The sequence below is a fragment of the Carcharodon carcharias genome, chromosome 2 (assembly GCF_017639515.1).
Source record: "Carcharodon carcharias isolate sCarCar2 chromosome 2, sCarCar2.pri, whole genome shotgun sequence".
In the NCBI taxonomy this organism is placed as follows: Eukaryota; Metazoa; Chordata; class Chondrichthyes; order Lamniformes; family Lamnidae; genus Carcharodon; species Carcharodon carcharias.
Genome location: NC_054468.1, coordinates 193,248,609 through 193,261,990, shown reverse-complemented (window position 1 = coordinate 193,261,990; position 13,382 = coordinate 193,248,609). Strand labels below are relative to the sequence as shown.

Sequence of the window (13,382 nt, the reverse complement as noted above, 5' to 3'; positions counted from 1 at the left end):
CTAACCACCTGCCATTGGCATTTGTTAGAAGGATTTGCAGGTTGATACTCAAACCTATTTGACTGTGTTATGAACACACACACCTTCCATGGCCATCAAGTCCTGGGGTGGAACTCAAACCCAGAACTTGTGGCTCAGAGGTAGGAATGCTAACCACTATACCTTTCCCCTCAGTTTATAGGCCACAGAAAAGGGTAAAAGATGGATTCATCTCTCTAGGGACACTGACACAGAGTTGTGCCACCTCCTACAACAAGAACTGCAACACAGCATCACAGCTGGCACTTTATTGCCTCCCTCCAATTCAGGTCACTGCAGCACTCAACCTCAGAACCAGAGCCAATCAGTAATGTCAGACAGCCTGCCGTCCATGTTCCAACTTAGCAGGTGCAAACATTTGGATCCATTCTTCTCAGACAGCAGGAGACGGTCCTGAAGATTCGCACATTTCCCCTAAGGGCACCAGTGACTGTCCCACTATCATCCTACAGGCACCTTCCCATCACAACTGGGGGCCCTGTGATCGCTATTTAACAGGGGTGGGGATATATCTCAGGGTCACTATCTAATGTGCTTTGGTTCCTATGGCCCCCATTTAATCAGGATGAAAGTTGTCGGACAGCGACTCCTGCAAATCTTGAATAGACTGAGAGGTCCATTGACCACATTTGTTGCTAATGAGCTGCCTGCTTCACACAGTACAGTGAAGCGTCACCTGCCTGAAAACAGAACATGAGCAGAATTGACGCTGCAAGCGCTCCGGCTGTTGTTGGATTTCCCAGTTTGGGAAGTTTCCTGCGGGAAGGAGCCTCGTTCTCCACAGCCCCAGCTGGAATAAGGGGCAGGTCAAAGAGAAAAGACCCAGCTGTCGTGCGTGGCAACTTTGCCATCAAGGTCACTTTAAAAAATGAAGTCAATGCGATCTGCCTTCCCACAACTGCAGATGTAAATATAGTGACCGGCCGGCCACTCCAACCAGTTTAACTACCTCGTTAAGCCATTTACAAAGTCTCCAGTCGCTGCAGCCATGTGGAAACTTAAACGTAAGTATTACTTTATTTAATTGGGATCGTTAGGAAAGCAAGTTGTTGGAGTGTGAGATCAAGTCAAAACGTGAAAACCCAGGGGAAAAACCGGCCAAAATAGTTTGACGGCATAATGGTAACCATTGGTATTGGTTGCTTACTCATGGGCACATAGGAATTGCTGGACGGAAAAAAGTCAGCTTAATTCACCTTCTCCTATCCTGGTAATGACATGATACAATGATAATGGAGTTGGTTAATTATGGCCATCAATCTATCAATTCAACCGCAAGAGGCGCAGACATCTTCCAATATTTCATTTATGATTTTGTATTGTTAAAGTGTAGATTATTTTATTGGTTTTACTTTTTTTGGATTTTTCTGCACAAGTTACAAATTGTGCTTTTGTTGTTTCTAACAGCCCCGCTGGAAATGCCCCTTAGTCTCAAGTACAAGCACATTTTGGAGGTTTGTATTCTGGAAGCGGAATAAACAATGTTATCTTCTGTATTTACATTGTAGACAAGGGTGTGGCAAGGACGACGACGTGTCAGAATTTGCATCAGAAATGTATGTGCATTTGCCACTGACAACAATAGCATGTTTTGTTGAGGAGTGGAATATAAAAGTAGGGAAGTTTTAATATAACTGTACAGGGCATTGGTGAGACCACATTTGCAGTACAGTGTACAGTTTTGGTCTCCTTATTTGAAAATAAGTTATAATTGCGTTAGAAGCAGTTCAGAGAAGGTTCACCTGAAGGATGAAGGGCTTATTTTATAAAGAAATATTGAACAGATTGGGTCTATATCCATTAGAGTTTAGAAGAATGAGAGGTGATCTTATTGAAACATAAGATCTTGAAGGAACTTGTTAAGGTGGATACCAGGAGAATGTTTCTCCCATGCAAGTTTAAGAATAATTGGGCTCCCTTTTAAGGCAGGTGAGCTTTTATTTCTCTTAGGGAGTCGTTAGTATGTGGAATTCTCTTCCCCAAAAAGCAATGGAGGCTGGGGATAGACCGAATAATTACAGGCCAGTCAGTCTAACCTTAGTAGTGGGCAAATTATTGGAATCAATTCTGAGACACAGGATAAACTGTCACTTAGAAAGGCACAGATTAATCAAGGGTGGTCAGCATGGATTTGTTAAAGGAAGATCGTGTCTGACTGACTAGATTTAATTTTTTGAGGAAATAGCAAGGAGGATTGATGAGAGTAATGCAGTTGATGTGGTCTACATGGATTTTTAGCAAGACTTTTGACAAGGCCCCACATGGCACACTGGGTGCAAAAAAAGCCTATGGGGTCCAAGGGAATGTAGAAAGCTGGATACAAAAGTGGCTCAGTGGCAGGAAACAAGGGTAATTGTTGACTGGTGTTTTTGCGACTGGAAGGCTGTTACCGGTGGGTTTCTGCAGGGCTCAGTGCTAGGTCCCCTGCTTTTTGTGGTATATATTAATGATTTAATGTAGGGGACATGATCAAAAAGTTTGCAGATGACATACAAATTGGCCATGTGGTTGATAGCAAGGAGGATAGCCATGAACTGCAGGAAGATATCAATGGGCTGGTCAGGTGGGCAGAAAATTGGCAAATGGAATTTAACCTGGAGGAGTGAAGTGATGCATTCGGGGAGGCCAAATAGGACAAAGGAATACACAACAAATGGGAGAATACTGAGAGGTGTAGAGGAAGTGAGGGACCTTGGGGTGAATGTCCACAGATCCCTGAAGGCAGTGGGACAGTCGATAAGGTAATTAAAAAGGCACATGGAATCCTTTCTTTTAATAGATAAGGAATAGAATACAAGAGCTGGGAAGTTACGCTGGAACTGTAGAAATCATTAGTTAGGCCATAACTTGAATACTGTGTGCAGTTCTGGTTGCCTCATTAGAGAAAGGATGTAACTCTTTCGAGTACAAACACGTTTCCATCTGTTCCTATTCAGATGAAGTTACATTGTTTCATAGTTTGCCATTGTGGGATTTGAACTCTTGATCTTGGAGTTACAAGCCCAGTACCATAACCACTTGGCTATTTAGGCCAAGCCTAGAGAAAGGATGTAATTGCACTAGAGAAGGTACAGAGGAGATTTACGAGGATGTTACCAGGACTGGAAAAATACAGCAATGAGGAAAGGTTGGAAAGGCTGGGGTTGTTCTCCACTTGGAACAGAGGAGGCTGAGGGGAGATTTGATTGAGATGTTCAAAATCGTGAGGGGTCCAGATAGAGTGAATGGGAATGACCTACTTACCTTAGCAGAGAGGTCAGTGACTAGCGGGGCATAGATTTAAAGTGATTGGTAAAAAAAGATTGGAGGGGAGATGAGAAGAAAAATTTCACTCAGGGGGTGGTTGGGGTCTGCAACTCTGCCTGAAAGGGTAGTAGAGGCAGAAACCTTCAACTCATTTGAAAGATGTCTGGATGTGCACTTCAAGTGCTGTAATCTGCAGGGCAACGGACCAAATGCTGTAATGTGGGATTAGGCTGGGAGGCTAGTTTCTCAGCTGGCACTGGCATGATGGACTAAGTGGCCTCTTTCTGTGCTGTAAATATTCTATGATTCTATTGAATTTATTCAAGACTGAGTTAGATAGTCAAGGGGGGCAGATAGGAAAGTGGAGTTGAGACCTTGACCAGATCAGCCATGATCTTATTGAATGGCAGAGCAGGCTCAAAGGGCTGAATCACCTACTCCAGCTCCTAAATCCTTTATTCCTAGTTATGAACACACCTTCTGTGACCATCAAGTCCTGAGGTGGGACTTGAACTCTCTCACTGTGCCACAAGACATCCTGATTTACTTGTACTTCGTTCAATTTAATAGATATATTTGCTACTCACAGTTCAGTCCCCTCTGCATTGGGGAGACCAACGCTGATTGGTTGACCACTTTGCAGAACACCTCTGCTCAGTCCACGTGCGTGATCCCGAGCTTCCGGTGGCTTGCCATTTTAATTCACCACCTTGCTTTCACGCTCACGTTTTTGTCTGCTGCAGTGTTCCAATGAAACTCAATACAAGTTTGAGGAAGAGCTCCTTATCTTCTGATTAGGCATTTTATAGACTGCTGGGCGCAATATTGAGTTCAACAATTTCAGTCCATGAACTTTGGCCCCCATTTTGGTTCTGTTTTTTTGCCGTGTGCCAGTCCAAAACTTGTTTTTGCTTTTGAACAGAGCTCTTCATTATTCTACCATCAACACTCACTCAGGACCAATGCTATGTTCTTGATTACAACCATTACCACTGCCTTTGGCTTTTGTTTTATGACATCTTTGTCATTTAAGTTGTCCTATCCCAAACCTTCCCATGTGTTCTTCTCCTTTTCCCCCCTTTCAATTGCATAAAACCCATCACCTTTCTACCTTCTTTCAGTTCTGAAGTAGAGTCAAGTTCTGAAGTAGAGTCATGATCAACTCGAAGTGTTAACTCTGTTTCTTGCTGCCAGACCAGTTAAGTATCTCAGAAATTTTCTTGTATTCAATACCATCAATCAATCCTAAGTGGAATCTATGGGCAGGATCTTGCCAGCTTTGAAACTTTTCTGCCAGCGGGCCAAAAGCAGATCCCGACTTTAATGTGTCACGTTTTTATGGGAGTCAGCCAATTAAGAGGCCACCTCTGTGTTTGCCATCCAATTAAGGATAAAAGATATTCTCCAAAACCTTCTGAAAATGTAATAAATTAAAAATGGCCACACTCTCCAATACCAGTAAGGGTTCTCTGATACAATCACAGCCCACGAGTGACTCTATTTCCCTTCAAAGGGCAGACAGAATATACACTCCATCAAACTAACACTTAGGCCTGGATCTTTGTGTAGTCACGCTGACTCAGGAGGAATTTAAAAATGGCAAGCGGGACCCAATTCTGGGGTTTCTGCCCCCATTCCCATTTCCAGCAAATTTTGCTAGTGCAGGATAAGTGTGTTGGTAGCCAACGCAGCACCCCAGCCCTTGCTGGCTCCATTGCAGGGATGGACAGATCAAATTCCCCGCAATTTTTGTGGAGTCAGGCCCCTTGCGTAAATTGATGTGTTTGATGACCTCTTAGAGGAGTTGTGAAACAAGGGGGATCCCAGTTCTGAGTCATCAACCAAAAAATAACCAACACTCGACATTCCCATTGAAATACATTGTTCCCCTTACCGTCTCCTAAAGCTGTCACTCGTTCGCAGCCATTTACAGTATCAGCATTAGAAGCTTTTCTCCATTTCACGTCGTTTAATTTTGTGTAAATAAACACATGGGTAGTTAAAATAACTTCAAAGAAACAAGGTAATAGAGACATCAATCAAACAAAGCTTTCCCTCCCTTCTGCAGAAGTATAAACATTGCTTGCTGGGGTCTTTGTGCATTAGTCATTATTGCAACTCAGCCAAGCATTCATAATGAGGTCATCTGTTCAGACTGTTTTTGTTGATACGGTTGCCAAATGGCTTATTATGAATCCCTTGTTTGAAAAAAGATGTAAAGATAAGCACATCAACTACAGTTCAGTCAATTTAAGCTTAGTTGTGAGCAAGCTTTTAGAAACAATAATTTGGGATAAATTTAATAGTCACTTGGGCAAGTGTGGCAAAATTAAGGAAAGCCAGCATGGATTTATGAAGGGAAAATCATGTTTAACTAACTAGCTTGAGTTTTTTGTGAAGTAACCCAAAGAGTTTATGAGGGTAATGCTGTTGATGTAGTGTACATGGACTTTTAAAAAGCTTTCGATAAAATGCTGCACAACAGACTCGTGAGCCAAGTTAGAGCTGATGGAATGAAAAGGACATTAGCAACATGGGGAAGAATCTTTAACTTGGTGGGCGGGTGCAAGACTGACCTGACCAGGCGTGAAATGATGTGCGTTGACATAGGCCCAGCATGCCGACATCAATGTATAGTTGTGCGAAAGTTCGGTTGGCGGGCCTGCTAAGACCATTAAGTAATCAATTGTCCTGAATTTTTCACTGCCTGTTCAACCTAATGGTTGACTGACAGGCAAAAAGGCCAGGCAACCTTTGCATTTTTTTGGAAACCTCATCCACGGGCGGGATGAGGTTTCCAAAAGCAAATACAAATGAAATAAAAACTTTGATTTTTAACTAAAAACATGTCCCTGCTCATGTGACAGAGTCACAGGAGAGGAAATGTTTTATTATTTTTTCTGCTGTTTAGTAATGCTTTCAATATATTCTTTATCTCCCTGAGGCAGCTCGGGTCCTCAGGGGGATTTTTCAATGCTCTTTCACGCACGTGCACAAAGTGTGCGCTCGGCCTGCTCGCCCTCCTCCCCCCACCCGCACAGACAGTGCTCAGCGCTGCTGCTCGCCTATCATGCTGGGCGGGCCTTAATTGGCCCACCCGTGTAAAATTGCAGAGCGCTGCCGATCGCAGGCGGTGGTCGGCTTCCTGACCGCCTCTGCTGATCCCGCACGCCAAAGGCAAAATTCTGCCCATGGATATGAAATTGGCTGAGTGACAGGAAACAAAGATTAGCGGTGAAAGGATTTTTTCACACTGGAGGAAGATTTATAGTGAAGTTCTCCAGGGAATGGTGTTAGGACCCCTGTTCTTCCTGATATATATTAATGACTTTGACCTTGGTGTGACAGGCACAATTTCAAAATTTGCAGATGATATGAAACTTGGAAGTATTGTGAATCATGAAGAGGATAGTGTAGAACTTCAAAAGAACATAGATTGGTGAAATGGGCAGCCAAGTGGCAGATGAAATTTAATGCAGAGGAGTGTGAAGTGACTCATTTTGGTAGGAAGAACGCGAAGACAATATAAAATAAAGGGTACAATTCTAAAGGGGGTGCAGGAGCAGAGAGACCTGGCTGTATGTATGCATAAGTCATTGAAGGTGGCAGGACAGGTTGAAAGAGTGGTTAATAAAGCATACGACATCCTGGGCTTTATCAATAGGGGCATAGAGTACAAAGGCAAATAAATTATGCTAAACCTGTATAAAACACTGGTTCAACCTCTTCTGGAGTATTGCATGCAGTTCTGGGCAGCACACTTTAGGAATGATGTGAAGACATTACAGAAGGTGCAGAAAAGATCTACAAGAATGGCTCCAGGGATGGGGGACTTCAGTTATGTAGAAAGACTGGAGAAGTTGGGACTGTCCTTCTTGGAGAAGAGAAGGTTGCAAGGAGATTTGATAGAAATATTCAAAATCATGGGTCTGGACAGAGTAGATGGGGGAAACTGTTCCATTTGGTAGAAGGATGAAGAGGAGGACACAGGTTTAAGGAAATTGGCAAAAGAAGTAACAGGATAAAAAAACTTTTTAACGCAGCTAGTGGTTAGGATTGAGCATGCAGTGCCTGAGAGTGTAGCAGAGGCAGTGTCAATTGAGGCTGTTGATTGGAATTGGATCATTATCTGAAAAGGAAAAATTTGCAGGACGACGGGGGAAAAGGCAAGTAGTGGCACTGGGTGAAAGCTTCTTCAGAGAGACAGTACAGACACAATGGGCTGAATGGCTTCCTTCTGTGCTGTAACCATTCTATGATCCTATGATTGACACTATGAATGGGCAGTTGATTGACATTATTAAGAGGTTGTAAGCTGAGCTGTTTCTTTCAAAGGACTTTTTCAAAGCCCCTGCTTATTGTGTCAGTTTATGGATCATTTCATAGACTTGCCGGACTTGCCAATGGCTCATTGGTTCTATACTGGGAGAGTGGGTGCGCAGGATGTGAGGGGGAAATGGAAGGTGCATGGGGGAATATGGTGTCTTGGAAGAGAAATTAGTTAAATAAGGGGCATGGAACGGGTATGGGGTGGCATGTGGGATGGTTGGGGATCAGGAGTTGTTGAGGGGTGAGGGCTTGAAGGCTTGGCATTAATCATTACAGCTGTGCTAATGTCCCAGTAAATGGAGGCAAGCATTCCAGCCTGTCGGCCTCGCTATCTGCTCGTGACCCGGAGTGAAAATATGGTGGGCCGGGGCCTCCTTAATGGATACTGGCTTCCTGATAAGTGTCTCCCTCGTGAAAGTCCAGCCATCGAAGTCCAAACCAAAAATAAAATAGATAAATGAACAGTACACAGAATAAAAAACAGTGAATGGTAAACCATCATAAAAGCACCACTCACTTTTTTTCTAAAGCAGGAATATATGTGCTGTAGTTTCAGTCTCCCTTAGGTTGTCTGCTGGGATGGGATAAGTATAAAACAAAGAACTTGTCTGCTGCTAAACTAAAGATAAAACTGGTTCTCTAATGTAAAACAAGCTTTATACAGAAATGCAATGTCAACCCCTTGAAATATACAGAAACAAAAAGCAACAGACAATTTCATCTTCCATAATTAGAATTGATTGACAGCTCTCCACATAGAAGGCTGCATGTCTCCCATCAGCATTGAATTGTTAGCCAATTTTTGATGATCGCAAAGTATGCTGCAATTGAATGCAGCAGCTCCTGTTCAGACATCCCAATTTGCCTTCCTGAGCAAGTTGCACTCTGTTAAATCTACTCCAGAAAATTTTTAAGTTCTCCATGCTGATGGTTTTCATTTGAGAATTCCCTCTAACTATGGGTTTTAAGGCATTACGCTATTATTACCAATACAAAACACAAGTTAAAATTTCATAACAATCAAATATGTACTTTTGTCATAGTCATAACCACACACCATTAAATGTGTGCTGTATGACATTCTGTCTGTGTCATATTGCATTCCACAGCTACTTATTTTTGATTGACATCCTGCAGTTTGTTATTTAAGTAGCTCAGACTTAATCAGTTTACGTAGTAATAATGTACAAATGAGCAGTCCAAAAATGTATGATAGTGCTCAAACTGAGGTTCTATTTTCCATAGTATCACCTTGCATATTAAAAAAAAATGTTATTTAAATCCATCAAATTGATGCTGGCATGGTTGTTTATAATTTTAGCAATTAACTCCACGTGACCCTGGAGCTTCAATTAACCTTAAAAAATTGTCGGCTGAAAAAGAATTTCCAAACTTGGCCGAAAATCATACCTATATGGCAGATGTTCTTACTATTCAAATGTACAAGAGACTGAGAGGCAGAGCAACCCAAAGTGGCTTCACACTGGATGATGTCATTCAACCTGGTGTAGAGAATTCTGGTAAGTGACATGTTAATAAAAATTTACAGTATAAAATGAAACATTTGTAAATGTTACATCTGAGACAATATTGCATTAAAGTACTATTAAATATGGGTCACACCACTCTTCATTAACCAATGGTATTTCAGTTTGACAGTTCTAGTTTGACTTGTTCCTGGTGATTTGGTCATGTGCGTTTGATCACATGTCATTTGTCCACAGTTTAAAATGTTCCACTTTCCCTCATTGAGTGTTTCACTATCATTAAGCTCTGAATTCACTTTTTGTTTTATTGTGAGATGAATAACAGAATTTATAAATCAAAGAAAGAACACAAAAAAGTATAAAGATTTAAGGATGAGTAATGTTTAAATAAAAATGACTTTGTGGTGTTTCTACAGTATTAACTGCAATGAGAAACATGAGTTTACTATCATTGATCCAGTCAAATTATCATTGAGAGAAAGTAACTTCTAACCAATGTTTTCATAAATGTTATGACTTTTTGTAACGTGCAGCGAGTTATAAATATAATACATAAAACAAAAATAAAACCTAATTTAATCACTGACTCCCATACTCCACCACTGAAGCACAACTTTCAGGAAGGTGAAGCTCAGTCCTCAGGAAGCACCAATGCCACCCAGCTCTCATAATAAAACACATTATGCAACAGCACACATCCCAGGCCAACCACAATCTCTCTCCCTCCCTAATTTGTGTTGTTCTCCCCTTTGCTTCCCCAGTTTATAGTTCTCTTTCCCTACCTGCTCCATCCACCACCCCACCTCCCACCAATTTGTGTGTATGTCTCTCTCTGCAGTTTGTGCTTCTCCCTCCTCCCTCCCCCAGTTGCTCTCTTAGGATTCACAGAGTTTCCAAACTATTTTCTTTGGCGCCATTACTGTTATCCTCATCACCCATAAGGAAATGATGCAGTCCTTATGGCCGGGAAACCAGCAGGACTCAGGCAATGGAGTTTGGCTGTAAGCCATGACATTTCCTGTACTGCTAATGTACACACTGCACATACAATCTCCAGGCCAAATTTGTCGGGGTTCAGAGGTATCCGCCTGCAACCTCCTTATGTCCTCTTCACAACATATTTTCCTAACTATCTTTGCGTCATTCACAAATTTAGCTATCATGCCTCCACTCCCCTCATCTAAGTCATTGATATAAATTGTAAAAAGTTGAGGGCCCAGCACAGACCCCTGCAGGACTCTACTCGTCACATCTGCTAATTAGAAAAAAAACATTTATGCATACTCTGTTTTCTGCCAGCCAGCCAATCTTCTACCCATGCTAATATGTCACCCCCTACACCATGAGCTTTTATTTTCCACAGTAACCTTTGATATCGCACTTTATCAAATACCTTCTAGAAATCCAAGTACAGCACGTATACAGACTCCCCTTTATCCAAAGCGCATGTTACTCCTTCAAAGAACTCTAATAAATTGGTTAAACATGATTTTCCTTTCACAAAACCATGCTGCCTCTTCCCGAATACCTTGAGTTTCTCTAAGTGCCCAGCTATAACCTCCTTCATGATCAATTCTTACACCTTCCCCACAACAGACATCAAGCTAACTGGCCTATAGTTTCCTGTTTTCTGCCCCCCTCCCTTCTTGAATAGAGGGGTTATATTAGCTACTTTGCAGTCTGAAGGAACCTTTTCAGAATTTTGGAAAGTTAGCACCAACTCATCTACTACTTCATTAGGCACCTCTTTTAAGACGCTAAGATGACGTCCTTTACAACCCAGAGGCTTGTCAGCCCACAGCTCCATCAGTTTGCTCAGTACTGCTTCCCTAGTGACAGTAATTTCACTGAGATCCCCTCTCCCTTCCACGTTCTGATTTCCTGCTATTACTGGAATGTTTTTTGTATCCTCCATATTGAAGACAGAAACAAAATATTTGTTCATTTCAATAGCCATTTCCTTATTATCTACTATTAACTCCCAGCTGTCACTCTTTAGAGGACCAACACTCACTTTACTTACTCCTTTTCTTTATAAACACCTGTAGAAATTCTTGCTATCCATTTTTACATTTCTAGATAGCTTCCTCTAATATTCTAATTTCTTTCTCCTGATTAACCTTTTAGTCATTCTCTACTGTTCTTTATATTCTGACCAATCATCTGACCTGCCACTCATCTTTATGCAGTTATATGCTTTCTCCTTTAGCTTGATGCTTTCCTTAACTTCTTTAGTAAATAACGGAAGATAAGTCCCCCGCCTTAGAATTTTTATATATAGTAGGAATATACTTATTATGAGTATTCTGAAATATCCCCTTAAATGTCTGCCAGTGCTTCTCTATTGATCTATCCCCTAGCCTAGTATCCCAGTTCACTTCAGCTAGGTCAGCTTTCATGTCCACATAGTTGCCCTTATTTAAGTTTAAAAGTCTTAGACTCACTCTTTTCCCTTTCAAACTGGATGTAAAATTCAAATATATTGTGGTCACTGCAACCTAGGCATGCCTTCACTCTGAGGTCATTCATTAATCCTGTCACTATACACAATATCAAGTCTAATATAACCTGCTGTTTGGTTGGTTCCAGAACATGCTGCTTTAAGAAACTATCTCGAAAGCATTCTATGAATCCTTCATACAGACTACCAGTACCAATGATTTTTCCAGTTTATATGTAGATTAAAATCACCCATGATTATTGCTGTCCCTTCATCACAAGCACCCAATATTTCTTCTTGTATACTTTGTCCTACACTGTGGTTACTGTTAGGGGACCTATAGACCCCTCCCACTAGTGACTTCTTTCCCCCACTATTCCTCATTTTCACCCAAACCGATTCTACATCCTGATCTCCTGAACCTAGGTCAACTCTAACTATTGCATTAATGCCATCTTTGATCAACAGTGCTACCCCTCCACCTTTACCTAGCTTTCTATTTATTCTTGAATGTCATATAACCCTCAGTATTCAGGACCCAATCCTTGTCATCCTGCAGCCACATCTCCGTAATTGCTATCAGATCATAGTTATTAATTTCAATGTGTGCTATCAATTCATTTACTTTGTTATGAATGCTATGTGCATCCAGATACAGACCCTTGAGTTTTGTCTTTTTGTTATCTTTGCATAATCTAGTCTTGACTACTGGTGTATTCTTAGGTTTTATCTCTCTGTCCCTTCCTGCTCGTCTATGATCCTCATTTCTATTATGGTCTCCTGCCTTGAATCTACCCCTTGATTTGCCACATCTACCCAAGCTTGATCCCTCACCCTTTTTGTGTAGTTTAAAGCCCCTTCTACTTCCCTAGTTATGTGGTTTGCAAGAACACACATCCCAGCACAGTTCAGGTGTAGACCGTCCCAATGGTACAGCCCCCACTATCCCCAGTACTCATGCCAGTGCTCCACAAACCAGAACCCACTTCTCCCACACCAGTCTTTGAGCCACACATTCATCTCCCTAATCTTATTTGCCCTATGCCAATTTGCACGCGGCTCAGGTAATAATCCAGAGTATTACCTTTGAGGTTCTACTTCTTAATTTGGTACCTAGCTTCTTATACTGACTATGCAGTATGGGACCTTCCTTGTCCTGCCTATGTCATTGGTACCTACATGGACCATGACAACTGGAATCTCCCCCTCCCACTGCAATTTCCTCTCCAGCCCTGAAGCAAATGTCCTGAACCCTGACACCAGGCAGGCAACGCAGCCTTCTGAACTCTCGCTCTTTGCTACAGAGAACTATGTCAATCCCTCTCACTAACCTGTCCCTTATTACTATTACATCCCTGTTTGCTCCCCCCCTCCCCCTGAATGGCTTCCTGTACCATGATGCGATGGCCAGTCTGCTCATCTACCTTGCAGACCTCGCTTTCATCCATACAGGTTGTGAGCAACCTGTTTGACAATTGCAGAGTCTGAGTCTCCTCCACTACTGTCTACGCGGTCCCACTACCTGTCTCACTGATGGTCACATCTTCCTTTCTCTCACTGTTGACCAAAACAGTGGAAAAACCATTCTAAAGACTTGACCAAAGTGTCCAGGCCTTTCTCTCCCTCCCTAACATTGCCCAATGTTTGCAGTTTGGCTTCCAGATCAATAATCCTGATCTGGAATTCCTCTAGCAGCTTACACTTTCTGCAGACGCATTTGTCATGGATTGTCTTGGTGTCCAAAAGCACCCACATTCCATAGCTGCAACATAACACCTGTCCTGCCATTATTATTTATGTTATTTAGTTAATTTAATTTAATTACTCACTTAATTAACTTA

General features: G+C 41.9%; 1 protein-coding gene across 1 annotated transcript in view; it reads left to right on the top strand.

Moving 5' to 3' along the window:
* The first annotated feature begins 853 nt into the window (after positions 1 to 853).
* LOC121292656 (creatine kinase M-type-like) overlaps positions 854 to 13,382 on the top strand; it is a 29,585-nt gene continuing 17,056 nt past the window's right edge. The window contains exons 1-2 of the mRNA XM_041214912.1: positions 854 to 1,043; positions 8,936 to 9,134. Coding sequence (XP_041070846.1) covers positions 9,029 to 9,134 — 106 coding nt within the window. The 5' untranslated portion in view covers positions 854 to 1,043; positions 8,936 to 9,028. The remainder of the gene's footprint in view (positions 1,044 to 8,935; positions 9,135 to 13,382) is intronic.